A 14,567-nucleotide genomic window follows, 5' to 3' on the forward strand; every position below is an offset into this window, starting at 1 on the left:
GTTGATTCTCAGTTAAGTGACGCAAATGGAGATTTTGAAAAATAAAATGTTTAAAAGATTATAAATCGTACCAAAAGAAAAGTACAACACACTACTTTGCTGTCCAATCATAAAATATTTATTAAGTGTATTTGTACATCACTGGTTATTAGCAGAGTCACCTCTCAAAGCCTCACTACAGCAACAAGTGAACAGGAAGAGAACATGACTAACAGATGAGTGAAGAGGAGAAAGAATCCTCATCTTTAGGGAACCAGCACGCTAACGGTCAACTTCGCCAAAGACGATGTCCTGTGTACCTGTTAGAAAAAAAAGAAAAGGCTCAGTATAACTTCATACAAAAGCTAATACTTTCTTTTATAGTATCGAGTTGAGAGCTTCTTACCAATAATGGCCACCACATCAGCCAACATGTGTCCTTTGGCCATTTTATCCAGACTAGCCTAGAGAAGAGAAGAAGTATTAACAGAAGAACTACTATTCAGGGCAGCTCTGAGAAAACTGAATATTCATCATTGATAGGATTATAGCCTGGAGTTAATGCACTAACTACTCCAATAGTTTGTTTATGTAACCTTAAAATACATCTTAGCCTTGAATACCGAAATGAAAATGACTGCGTTAAACATTAGCAGGAAGGACGGAGAGAGTGGGGGGGGGGGGGCTTTTAAAAAGCTTCTATTGTACTTTATAAAATCCACTTAATGAGCTAAAAGTAGCCTTAAGGACAAGCCGTTAAACATGCTAAATAATTGATGCCCGGTGTGTTAATATTTCACGGTGTCTTGTGAAGTTTTGAGTGCGTACCAAGTGAGCGAATCCGGGAGCTTTGATCTTGCAGCGGTAGGGTCTGCTGGAGCCGTCTGAAACCAAATAAACACCAAACTCCCCCTGCAACACACACACACACACACACACACACACACACACACACACACACACACACACACACACACACACACACACACACACACACACACACACACACACACACACACACACACACACACACACACACACACACACACACACACACACACACACACACACACACACACACACACACACACACACACACACACACACACACACACACACACACACACACACACACACACACACACACACACACACACACACACACACGTAAGCATATCCCTTAGGGCCGTCAAAGGCTTCACAATTAATTAAGACTCAAAGAAGCGAGTGTATACAGTACGGATCTTCAAAGTGCTACCCTTTTAAGGTTAACATCGATTTGCTCGATTAGGGCATTTACAGATGCATTTATACAGCAGTCAAAATACGAAAATGTGGTTTTATACACATACATTTATGGGGTCTCTCACCTTGGGGGCCTCCACAGCTGTGTATGTGGCGCCTGGAGGGACCTGGTAGCCCTCTGTGTACAGTTTAAAGTGGTGGATCAGAGACTCCATGGAATTCTAGGACAAAGAGCACATGTTACGTCTCAGCAGATGATACGATACGATACGATACGATAGGATATTACTTTATTGTCAGATCAAGTCTGAAATTTGATTTGCGTCACAGCAGCTCCATGTCCAACATCAACAGACAAATATGCATACACAAATACATGAAACACAAACATTTAACATAACAGCACAATCAGTGAGAGAAAAACATGCATTTGGTCTGGGATTTAGCTCTGTATTTACTGTGAGGACTGACTGATGCACAAAGGAGTGCTTCAGTCTGACTTTATTGAATCGTGGGACCCTGTATCTCCGATTAGATGGTAGCAGCACACAAGCATTACAGGAAGTGATCTCAGAACTTAAGGGCGGCCAAATTAAGGTGCTTTTTATTGCAGAAGTGGCTTACTCTGTAACGATGACAGTATGAAGATAACACAACTGACATTTAACAAACTCATAGAAGAGATGAGGGGAAAGTCCAAGCAGGAAAAACGTTTTTTACATTTGCGTAATCAAACCAGCTTATAGGATGGAATGGAAAATGATATTGTGCGGGGGGGGGGGTTAAGGTATCCCCACTCCAGCTCACCTTCATCTCAGACCTCTTGGGTGGGGCCACCTTGGCATCGTCCACCTTAATCTCTCCTTCTGGCATCTTGTTGAGAGCCTGCAGCACGATGCGCAGCGACTGCCTCATCTCCTCCATCCTGCACAAATACCTGGACCACACGCAGATAAAACAGTCAGCTACAGACTGATAACACAAGTCAGGAAATCATCCACAGATTATGATCACCTTCAAGAGTTGATCACACAAATAGACATCGTTATTTCTCATCATTTGCTCCCAACAGCTCAACTCAGAGTCATTTCTCAACATCTGTGATAAGAGAACTGAACAGGAAAGAAGGCACTGCCTGTGCTGCATCAATGGAAATGCTTAACCAGTAACATTGAGCTTTATCTGCAGAAAAACCATGATTTATTTACATATGGTGTCCGGGGAAAGCCATAAAATACTTTCTGATGGACAGGGTGCCAGAATTCAATGTTCAATATGACCTACTTGCAGCAGAATTGTACATGTTGGATCGAAGCAGCTTTTATAAAATAGCTATGACATATCATCGCAACTCTTGCAGATGTAGCACTCCAGATCAGACTCACATGGGTGTGTCCCAGTCGAAAGCCCAGCGGATGCCAGTGGCTGGGGGTGTTGCCAAATTGCTAGAGGGCGTTGCCCAATCTCCCCATTTGTTCAATTACAGGATTTAACCATGAGATGGCGCTTCATTCACAAAATAAACAAAGACAACTGGGTGTTGGAGAACTTAGTCTGTTTCAATGTTTGCAGCTCTGCAGTTGTGTTTGCTGAATACTGTACCATTTAATCACTTATTTGTTACTGTATGGTTTTCACAAGCTACTATAATGAAAACACATCAATATTTTAGATCAAATAAAGTATATAGTTTGTTTTATGCAGTATATTTCTTGTAATATTGTTGGGGTGTTTTTACACAGTACAGTAGATTGAAGTAAATCAACTTATACATTAAGATAAGATAAGATGGACCTTTATTAATCCCGTGGGGAAATTCAGTAGTTCAAACAGCAACAGGGTGAGAGTGAAAAACAGGACAGCACAGATTCACACAGATTAATAAAATCAAAAATAAGATGAGCGATAAAAATAATAATAAGAAACTATGAAATAAGAAATGAATAAAACTAAAATGTAATTATCATATCATATATTATAATGTATTGTATTATTAAGTAATATCATACATTAACCCCATTATAGCAGATGCCACATTGAATGGATGAACACATGTATGCATCAATAATTACAACAGAGTATTTCTAAATACAAGTTGTAAAAATACTTATAATATGTATTTAATATTAACCCTTTGGAGTCGACCGTCACACCGGCGTGATCAGATCACATGACCTGTTCAAGCCGGTGCCGCATAAAAACAACAGTCCGGACAACATTGTGTGTTTCTGTCGAAAGTACTGGCTTGAAACTATATCCCAGTCTTTGTTTCATGCAAAAAATACCCAGTAAACACGGAGATACGATGATATAAAGTTAATACAGATATATTTCAGAAGTATGAATAATGGAAGCACATATTTTAATATCTTCGCCGTATTTTATCATTTTACGAAACGGAAAATACTGGAAACTGTAGATCCTGCTCAACAGGATGTATTTACCAAGGAGGGGGTGAGGTAATCAGGTAAACGGAGTGATACGAAACGAGACGAAGAGGGATGACGGGAACCGAAGAGAGACGGCGGGAAATGGAGAGAGATGAAGAAGATATTTATCCAATTCAAACTTTGGACGGGAAAAAAGGAAGGTGTACATGGCTGGGCTGTACTGTAGGCCTACTGTATACACATACAAAGGCCATTCAAGCTAGAGTTCTTCTGGAAATGTTCACATCAGGCACCTTCAAGTTAAACAATGCTACAGTAAACAATTAACACAGTAGGCCTAAATTATGTGGATTAAACCACATTTATTCCGTTAAAAATAAACGAAATATGATTTTGTTTGAATGATTAAATGTCATCAGGCACCTTCAAGTTAAACAATCAGGTGCACACTTTAATGTGCCGCCACCTCCGGACTCGGCTTGACTCGGTTTAAAGAATGCACAAATGTGTTTAATCGTTTATGTCAGATATGTACTAAGTAGCCTAAATACATTTGTTCCTGCTCAAGATTAGATTCAACTTTATTGTTATTGCACATGTTGCAGGTACTGAGACAACGAAATGCAGTTTAGCTTCTAACCAGGTACAACAAGCAGCGAAAAGTAATGTCCACAATACTACAGTAAACAATTAACACAGTCAATTATGTGGATTAAACCACATTTATTTTGTTAAAAAGAAACTAAATATGATTTTGTTTGAATGGTTAAATGTAGGGTGAATTGCCCTAATGTGGGACATTTTTGCATTTCAGACTTCGGGAATATATTGCGATATGAAGCCGATACAATAAATCAAAATCCAGTACCATTCCGAAATCCCCAGTAATATTAGACACTAATAATACAGTAAACTATTAACACTGTACATATTATTGTTTACCCGTGGGATTAGGATGATCGGTAGTGAGAGCCGCTGCATTTTCCTCCGGTCGGATGTGATATAAAAACAAAGCGATTATTTTTGTTGTTGTAAACTCACGTGGATTCAATTTAGTGCATTCATTTCAACTCGCGAACATATGATACATGAAATGATCGTGAGGATGATGATTGAAAATCGTTTGTTTGAGTCTGGATGCATTTCCTGATCTAAAAACATAGCGATGGTATTGTACTTACGCCAACGTGAATTAAACATTATTTTGTTAAATAAAAACATGGTGATGTTTAGTAAATGATTACATGTCTCTTATTTAGCATAGAATATGATCCTATTCGTGACATATGGATCTTAACAAATATCCGTTATATCAGATACCTGTAGATCAGCTGTTTACAGTGTGGCAGCTTTTCACGGCTCCCCCTGGTGGATCCATGATCCATTGCAGCTGGTTTCATTATAATTAAATGTATTTATCAAGGGGGCGTTTCATGTCCTGCGGGGGTTTTCCTTTTCAGCAGGGGCCCACCCCGTGCCGATCACGGACCCGCACGGGTAGGCGTCTGAAATGAAGCGCTACATCTGTATGTCGGACAAATATCTTCCTTTCCACATGAGTGTTTATTTGTAGATTAAAGGGGCCCTATAATGCTAATTTTCAGTTTTATTTTTGTATGTAGTGACTCTGTGACATGTCTCCATGCTTTAATGTTCAAAAAGCTCTTTATTTTTCTGCCTGTGCTGCAGCACCTCTTTTCACCCTCTGTTTGAAACAAGAGCCCAGTCTGCTCTGATTGGTTAGCTGGCTGGCTCTGTTGTGATTGGTCAACTGCTCAGAGGTCCCGCCCCATGGCCCATCACGTACAATGTGTTGGAGCGCTAACCAATAGAAGTCTTTCACCTGTCATAGCAGTCTCCGTTGCTTCCGATGGGGATGTCGAACTCCACCTCGTCGTACTTGTCGTAAGGCTGAGATTTCCTCAGGTCCCACTTGATGCCTGACCCGCGCAGCATCACTCCACTGGGGGGGGGGGGGGGGGGGGTGAGAAGAGAGGTGTAGAAATATCATACCAACCAAAAATGTGTGTGCATTTCATAAAAGGGAATTGAAGGGGAATAGGTGGTTTACCTGAAGCCGTAGTTGAGGGCTTCCTCTGCCGTCACCACCCCGATGTCCACGGTACGCTTCTTCCAGATACGATTGTTGGTCAGCATCTGGCAAGAAGAAAACAAATTTGAGCATTTAATGATAGATTTTCACCACATCATTATCGTGTAAAGATCAAAACATATAGAAGAAGTCACCTCTTCTACTTCATCGATTCTAATGGAGAAGTTCTTGCACCACTCATAGATGTCGTCCATCAGGCCAACGGGCATATCCTGAAACACATAAGATCATTAACACTGATCATGATCTGATAAAGTGGTCTACAGGTAAAATAATTGATACATCTTACGTACACAATTCTCACTAAGAGATAGCTTAATTGTGTTGTTTAAAATGAGTTATTTTACCTGATGCACACCGCCAGGTCTGATGTATGCAGCGTGCATTCTGGCTCCAGACACTCGCTCATAAAACTCAAACATCTGGGAGGAAACAAAGATCACAGTGAGAGTGAAAAGGGGCATCCACATTTATTTACAATTAGCTTGATTTTCCGTGAATATGAAACTATAGTCACTTCTATGGGTCACAGATGTTCCGTTTACTCCAACTTGAATGTTTTTCAGTAACTTGATTTCTTCTTTTGAGGAACTTTAAGGTAATGCGTGTCTCACGTGCCAAATGGTATTGATTTTTTAAGAATGTTGCAAGCAAGTGCAATACAGAATAAACAATGTTTAAAACAAATAAAGGACAGGCTGGCTCTGACCTTCTCTCGCTCCTCGAACAACCAGAAGAAGGGGGTCATGGCACCGATGTCAAGGGCGTGCGTAGTGATGGCCATGATGTGGTTCAGGATGCGGGTCAGCTCTCCGTACAGAACTGCAAAACAAAAACACAACAAACCATTTAGGACTATTGACAAGAAATAAATAAGTCATTTTTTTATTTTTAAATCAATTATTGATTTTAAGTCATTTGTCAAACAAATGTAACAACATTTCACGTGTTCCTAGCCGATCAAGTGAGAAGATTTGCAATATACTTCTTCTCTCTTTAGGTGTTGGACAGAAAAATGCTTTTAAAATGTAACCCTGTAAACATTTGAATATTCTATTAACCATTATCATTGGATGTAGAACTATGACCATTGACCGCAACTGACAGATACAAGATTGTAGGAACACAGGGGGTTAGGATTATTAATTAACAATAATTGGTGTTTGTGTAATTCTAATGCATTATATCTGTCGAAACCAGAATCCCTTTCAAATCAGTAGTATTTGTTTATTCTGAATTTCACGAGTTATAGCACTATAACATTTAACGTCTAATACAACAGCCTGTTATGAATGGCAAAAATAGGTCCTCTAAAAATATATATTCACGGTATTTTTAGGCCTTAAATAATTTGATTTCAAATCTATAGCCGTTGCAGAATCAGCAGACAATGCCAGTCCGAACCTCTGATCCACTGTGCACGGGGGGGGGCCTGGATGTTGAGCAGCTTCTCCACAGCCAGAGAGTAGGCCTCCTCATTACACATCATGGAAACATAGTCCAGGCGGTCAAAGTAGGGCAGAGCCTGTGGTCAAAAAAGAAGAAGTGTTTCGGTTAAGGGAATTCCAAAACAATTGCGGGACAAATGACACATGAGAAAGGTCTGTTAATCAAGACTGTTGAGGTGAGAAGTTGAATATTGTCCTTTTAAAGTGAGGGGGTGTTCCTTTGCTCGGGCACCAGCTACGTTTTACCAAGTAAACACAACTCAATCTCCAGAGGATGTGGTCGTGAACATTGCAAAAAAACATCATTTTTGCAATGGGTTCTGATGCAATTTGCTGTCCTTAGACTGGCTAAAAACCAAATAGCACAGATCAACATCCAATGTGCTCTTCAACCCACTACCTTAGACGTTTATAAGGGTACAAACTAATGACAGATATCATCAGTGGTCGAGTACCTGCAGGTAGGTCTTGTACTCAATGAGCTTCTCGGTGCCACGGTGAAGCAGGCCTATGTGTGGGTCACACTTCTTGACGGACTCTCCGCTGAGCTCCAGGACTAGACGCAGCACGCCGTGAGCTGCAGGATGCTGGGGGCCAAAGTTGATGGTCAGGTTAGACACATCCTTCACTGCATCAGGAACTTTGTCTGCGAGGAGCAAAACACATACAGGGAAGGTTAGCCAATTGAGTTCATGGAGAGCAGAACAATTAGTATTGCTTTAGGATATGCTTTCTAATACAAATAACTAAGAAAGCAACCGATAGACAACACAAACAGTTCAATAAATCATCTATTGCCTATGTAGGAACAATTTGTATTATTTTATTACTTTATGTAGCTATGTAGCTGCCCAATGTGTTAAAATCCAGTGCTCTGTGTACATGTAAACAGTGTTGTGACACTGAAGACATGTCTTTAAAAGGGTTGGTGGACTGACAACACCATGGAAAATAATGGAAATAGGTTCAAGTATAATACTTGTTTTTTATAAATATAGTGTCAATGTTGTTAGCTTCCACACAGTCTTAGCCCTAAATGTGAGACTGTGTGTGTGTGTGTGTGTGTGTGTGTGTGTGTGTGTGTGTGTGTGTGTGTGTGTGTGTGTGTGTGTGTGTGTGTGTGTGTGTGTGTGTGTGTGTGTGTGTGTGTGTGTGTGTGTGTGTGTGTGTGATGACGGTACCATTCCATGGTGGTGGGACCCATTTCTCGTTAACAGCAGTGGGGTACATCACGGCCCCGGCAAATTGCTCTGTATACTCCACATCTGGCTGCCATTGTTTCTGCCTGTAAAAGCATTGAACATGAGGTACGGTATCTTTCTTCATTGTTTAGGCAGACAATTAACGACAAAAACAGCATTTTAACCCAAAGTATGTACTTTGACCAAACGTCCTCTTTTGCCCGGACATGTCCGGGTCGTCCGGGGGGGGTTTATAAATTCATGAGAATGTCCGGGTTTCGCGGACCGTTTGCATGTACTTAAATTGACTGGCGCATTGCACAGAATACTACGGTACTCTGTTGCGTGTGCGACGTAATCCCTGAGTCTGAAGCTTTGTGGGCGGCTCTACAACTACGCTGACACACACACACAGAGGAAGGGGACAGAGCGGACCGCAGCTCACATTCACAATGCCAAAGCGCAAATGTACTTTTACAGATGAATTGCAGAAGAAATTCCAAATGTACCGACCCGACAAATGGGAGGCGGAGTGCACCTTGTGCAAAGCTTGCACATACGTGTGTGTGTGTCCAATAAAGGTGCAGGCGATCTTAAAGCGCACATGGACACAGACAAACATAGGAAAGCTGTGCAAGGTGAGAGTTTGTCGGCAAAGTTGACAGACTTCTTTGTTAGACCAGGCAAAACAGAGGATGCTGTAAATGCAGCGGAGGGTGCGTTTGCATTTCACACTGAAACTTCACAACAGCTACAGATCTATGGATTGCACAAGTGCCTTGCTAAAAAAAGCATTTCCAGACTCTGACACTGCCAAAAAATGCAGTAGTGCGCGCACTAAAACCGAAGCCATTGTCAATGGTGTTATAGCGCCCCACTCGATTGATGTCGCACATGAAGCACTCAAAGAAATCCAGTACGGCGGTGTTTCTACAGACGGGAGTAACCACGGAGCAGGGAAAATATTCCCAATCATAATCCAGTACTTTGACTGGAAGAGGGGTGGCATGCAAACACAATAAATCGAGGTTAAAGACACACCAAATGAGACAGCAGAAACCATTGCACAATATCTCATTGAAACATTGGCAAAAAACTATGTCTGAAAAATGCATTGCATTTACGGGCGACAATTGCAACACAAACTTTGGAGGAATCTGACGTGATGAAGGGGGAAAGAATGTGTTTGCAGATGTGAAGAGGTTGCTGCAGAAGAACACTCTGATCGGTGTGGGTTGCCCAGCACACATATTGAATCATTGTGTTCATCACAGCAGACACAATAGATATTGACCTTGAGAATATCATGTTCAAATCAAATCTACCAGTACTTCCACATTTACACTGTGCGCACTGAGAGCCTGAAGGAGTACTGGGATTTTGTTGACATTGAATACAGAAAGATGCTTTCTCACAGCAAGACAAGGTGGCTGTCATTGTTCCCAGGCATTGAGAGGATGATACAGATGTTTCCAGCCTTAAAAGCATTCTTTCTGTCTCAGCAAAAACCACCCATAGTGATCAAGAAGTGTTTTGAAAACGAATTCAGTGAGATCTACCTCTGGCACATGCACTCACTCATGTCTGCGTTCCACACCCACATTCAAGACATGGAAAAGGAGAAGAACTCCATTATGGAGGTAAAGAAAATAATGAACAGCATCCGCACCATTCTTCTTGAACGCAAGAGCAACAACTTCATGTCCCTTAAAGTTAAGGGACTACTGGCACAAAAGCGTAGTGATGGACTTGGTAAGGACTATGACCAGTTCTGTGCTGATGTGCAAGGCCTGTACAGTACATGTCTGGAGTATCTGGAGAAGTGGATGACTCCCGTGGAAGAGTTCTCCACATTCACGTGGATGGATCTGAGTGAGCCACCAGAGTGGAATGATGTGGAGGCCTGCATCAAGTTCCTAGGAGAGAAGGGGGGGGGGGTAATGGATGATGTCAAGTGTTTTGACCAGGTCACCAATCTGAAGAGATTCACAGAAAGGTGCAACCGTGATGAGGAGTTCAGTGGCCTGCAGGTGCACCAGAAGTGGACCAAATATTTTGAGAAGGCCAAAAGCATTGCATGTTACTCAGAACTACTGAAGATTGCACAGTTTGTCTTTGCACTTTCCTCTCACAATGCAAATGTTGAGAGGGTTTTCTCACTGATGCAGAGCCAGTGGACCAAGGAGAGGAACCAGCTGTCTGTTGAGTCACTGAAGGGGATTCTAATTGTGCAATACAATTTGAAAGACATGTCTTGCAAAGACTTTCATGCTTATTTGTTGAGCAACCGAAAACAGCTGGGAAAGATCAGCTCCACAGCTGAATATCGATGGGCACACAAGGAGGATGAAGAAGAAAAGCAGGATGAAGAAGATTGAAGTATGCAGCTATGCAGAGAGAGAAAGCTATGTAGCTGTGGGAGAGAAACTTTAAACTTTTAATTTTAAATTGGGACCCTAGAAAACTGTTTGAAGCTAGAAATATGTGAAAAGTTGTCGTTTCACTGTTGTTGTTTACAATGACAGGGCCTGTAATTGTGTTTACAAACATTTAAAGTAGGCTTATATTTGGTTCATGGTGCCTCAAAATGTGTTTGGTTTGATTTAGGTAATCAAATGTTATGTTATGTTCACTAATGGCAATTATGCAAATGTGAAATCCAAAACTGCATAGTGCACTTTTAAAATAATTAGATTAGTATCTTTGTGAGGTTACTGTTTTATTGTTTACATTGACAAGATACAAAGAGATTATTTGTTAAAGCTGGATTTTCTATTTTCTACTATTTCATATATTTTGTTATTTATTTTTGTCCAGTAAGACTTGAAAAGAGAGCTATTATTTTGTTACAGGTTGATGTTTAAGTTATTCTTGTGCATTTGAGATTTGTCAGAGATAATTCTAGGCATAATAAAGCATGTTGATTGTTGAGTAAGCTTGGTTTGGTGTGTCTTTGGTTACAGAGAGATATTATTGTGTTATATACAGTAAAATAATATAAATAATAATTGTATATCCATACAGAGGAGGCATACTTTAAAACAATAAGGCATCTTTGAGTATCATTAAGTATCTCGAGGCTGGGGGCAGCATGTCCTCTTTTTTGGAAATCAAAATATGGTCACCCTATCCTAAAGCATCTGTAGAACTCCCTCGGTATCAGATTACGCCAATAACAAGCTTTCCTGTTGAAGTCTGCTTGACATTGGTGCCACTGCTACATAATCTAATCAACACATTACATGTTAGGAACAAAAACACATTGTAGAGACCTCTAAGCCTAAAGTGAAATATACGACTGATTCTGATAATAGCGATGGGTCGGAAGCAGGCTTCTTCACATGTTTACCATTAGTGTCAAAGGTCTTACATATAGCTAGAATGTAATGCAGGTAACACACTATTTTGGGAGCATCATAACCAGTATACCACCTATAGGTTGACTTTACATACAGCATTAAAGCTGCAAAACAACGATAAACACGGAGTGACATTAGCTAATCAGAAAGCTAAGCTAACTTTAGGTAACAGTTTAGGTAACACTAGCAACTAGATAGCACAATAGCTAGTTTACCCTTAGACAAACGCCGCTTTAAAGGATGACATTGCTATATTTGTATGATAATTACATTCTGCGTGCATTGATAAATACATTTTCCATTCAGAAAGAAACTACATACTGTTGCAGGTGATTATAATTATTTTGCAGGTCGGTTTTTTAAGCGTTATGCTAACATATGCCTGTGTGTCAGTATGAATATTTATCTGACGCTCAAGCTAACACGGCAACCCACACATTGTCCACACAAAACGTCACGTTTCGTATTCTTGTTATCTTACCTGTTCTGCACGACAGTACAGGCAGGGCTCAGCAAATTATTATTTAATATCAATTTTGTTGAAGGACGTCCTAGTTTAGTAAGCGACCTCAACATCGTGCCCGCCATTTTGGCTGTTAGTGCTACACTGGCCGTGGCCAATGACGTAGAGGAGTTTCTTCTTTTGTAGTTAAGAAGGTGCATTCAGTTAAAAACGTGTCTGCCACCTATCGGTTTATAGCACGAACTGCTGCCTGACGAACTGCTTCATCAACGTTTTCATTTTATTGTATTTATACTGTATGTTTCTGTCCCTTTAGTAGATTGGTATATAAGAGAGTATTCTCATTTATCCTGTTTATTTTATAGTTTGTATTCTTAAATATTCTTCTGAATATAGTAGTTTCTACTGTGAATATGTATATAATGCCAAGAATGTTTATTTTTTAAATTATATTTTTAAGAAATGTTATAATTCTTGCACACTGCTGCTGTGACAAAACAATTTCTCAACTAGGGATACATAAAGTATCTATCTAACTATCTATCATCTATCTATTGTCTCAATGTCTATCTATCTTTTCATATATGTACAGTACATAGCAGTCTTTATCTTAAGCTCTGTTCAGCTTTATCGTCCTTACAGCTGTATTTCTATTTGTGTGTATCAACATTAAGAGCAACTCAAGAAAGAGAAGCGTATTCATGTTTCCAGTTTACTTTGTAAAATATATCACACAATATATTTGTCTTTATTAAAGAACAAATCGCAACTATTATAAGACTCCAACCTCCTGAAACCCGTTTTATTTATCGCTATTCGCAGCCCATACTACAGTGTCATAAAGAAAAGGGTAGGCAGAATGTAAGATACTTAAAGGACCTTTTTTAAACTTTACTATTCTTTAAATAAAGTCTGTACTGCTGCTTCTAAGCATACACTCCAGATTTGTGTTCTCCACTCCCCCTAAAATATTTTAGCTTTTATGCTTATTACACAAACAATGGAAGCTGTACATTTAAAGCCAATGACCAAAAATGAAAAAACTCGGCTTTATTATAAAAAACAGTGCTTTTATTTATGTAATACTGTGGAAAAATAATTACATACCATTTTTAAAAAATATTGAAGATAATGAAATTAAAAAATGAGAGTTTGATAACGTTCGTTGTACATCTTTTGAACAGTTGTCTCTGCTACGAAGAACAGTACAATAAGATAAACATTGGATTTTCTAAATTCAAAGACACAATAATACAGGATACAGTCCTACCAGAGGTATAAAAGTACTGTGACAGGATTGTGAGAGAAATGATATGGATATATACTGAAGCACACACACACACACACACACACACACACACACACACACACACACACACACACACACACACACACACACACACACACACACACACACACACACACACACACACACACACACACTTTGACACGCACACACATACTGTATACACACGGACATGCATACAATAGTCGCGCGCACTGGAGTCGTGTGCTGCGTGTTTACAGTATGCTTCCCATACACACGCCGTCATTCACACATCTATACAAACACACTGTACAAATCGATGTGCGTGCCAGTGCCCAAACACTCCCTCTTGATCTCTCTCTCACACTCACACACCCACACACACACTCACAGTCAGGGTTCGAGTTATAAACTGAGCTCTATGGGGGTCTTTAAAACTAACGCATGCGTGCGCGCACACGCGCAGCAGCAGCAGCCCTCTACTTGCTACAAACTTAAATATGAAAAGGTTCAACTACGCACACACACCTTCTCGGCTCGCGCAGCACGCTCACAGGCATAGATTGCCTAATTATGTATTGCGCACCTTTGAGGTGCAGCGCAGGCATATTGTCATTCAAGAGATGCGTAGTTCTTTTGGAAAACATGTTTTTCTTTTAGCCTATTTACCTCGTTAATGTAAATAATACTCATTACATTGACACATGCATTATTTGTGATTCAAATAATGGTTGTTGGTAATGTATTAGCGACCCCCACAGATGTATGATTTCACTGCGTCCGTGGGAGCTCAGACCCCTCCTTGTGGGAGCTCAGCTCCCATTGGCTCCCACATAACTCCAACCCTGCTCACAGTCATACTCTACTACATGTCAATATTGTGGACAAGCCTTCATTGAACCTCTCCTTACACATTCTCCTCCGGCCGTTTTTTTTGGCAGACAGACGATGAGGAATGATTCAAAATGGAAATGTACGACATGTTCCCCTATAAGGCCACTCAGTTCTAAACCCAACATCTGTGTTTTTCTCTCTGTCTGCACCGAGCTTGTAGTGAGGAGCTCAGAGGAAAAAGGCTCCAGCCTACGAAAATGTCTGAGAATGACTCAAAGCCTCGAGCCT

General features: G+C 40.3%; 1 protein-coding gene across 1 annotated transcript; it reads right to left on the reverse strand.

Moving 5' to 3' along the window:
* Positions 1-95: 95 nt before the first annotated feature.
* On the reverse strand, positions 96-12,334 carry ndufs2 (NADH:ubiquinone oxidoreductase core subunit S2). Its single transcript, XM_034105979.1, has 14 exons — positions 12,197-12,334; positions 8,357-8,460; positions 7,631-7,821; positions 7,132-7,252; positions 6,437-6,549; positions 6,075-6,149; positions 5,862-5,939; positions 5,686-5,771; positions 5,458-5,577; positions 2,032-2,161; positions 1,350-1,445; positions 808-891; positions 386-443; positions 96-299 (listed from the first exon to the last, which is right to left on the reverse strand). Exons 1-14 carry the CDS (start codon positions 12,301-12,303, stop codon positions 262-264), a joined length of 1,401 nt encoding a protein of 466 aa, XP_033961870.1. The 5' UTR covers positions 12,304-12,334; the 3' UTR covers positions 96-261.
* Positions 12,335-14,567: the final 2,233 nt, after the last annotated feature.

Source organism: Pseudochaenichthys georgianus, chromosome 18, assembly GCF_902827115.2.
Source record: "Pseudochaenichthys georgianus chromosome 18, fPseGeo1.2, whole genome shotgun sequence".
NCBI classification, from domain to species: Eukaryota; Metazoa; Chordata; class Actinopteri; order Perciformes; family Channichthyidae; genus Pseudochaenichthys; species Pseudochaenichthys georgianus.

Bases quoted from the DNA above. Each gene is read 5' to 3' on its own strand.
- ndufs2 (XM_034105979.1), bottom strand. From the start codon at position 12,303: ATGGCGGGCACGATGTTGAGGTCGCTTACTAAACTAGGACGTCCTTCA. The intron at 6,550-7,131 runs GTTCGGACTGGC...TTTGTTTTGCAG, and splicing joins CCGTGCACAGTGGATCAGAG to TTCTGTACGGAGAGCTGACC. The intron at 444-807 runs GTACGCACTCAA...TCTCTTCTCTAG, and splicing joins CTCCCGGATTCGCTCACTTG to GCTAGTCTGGATAAAATGGC.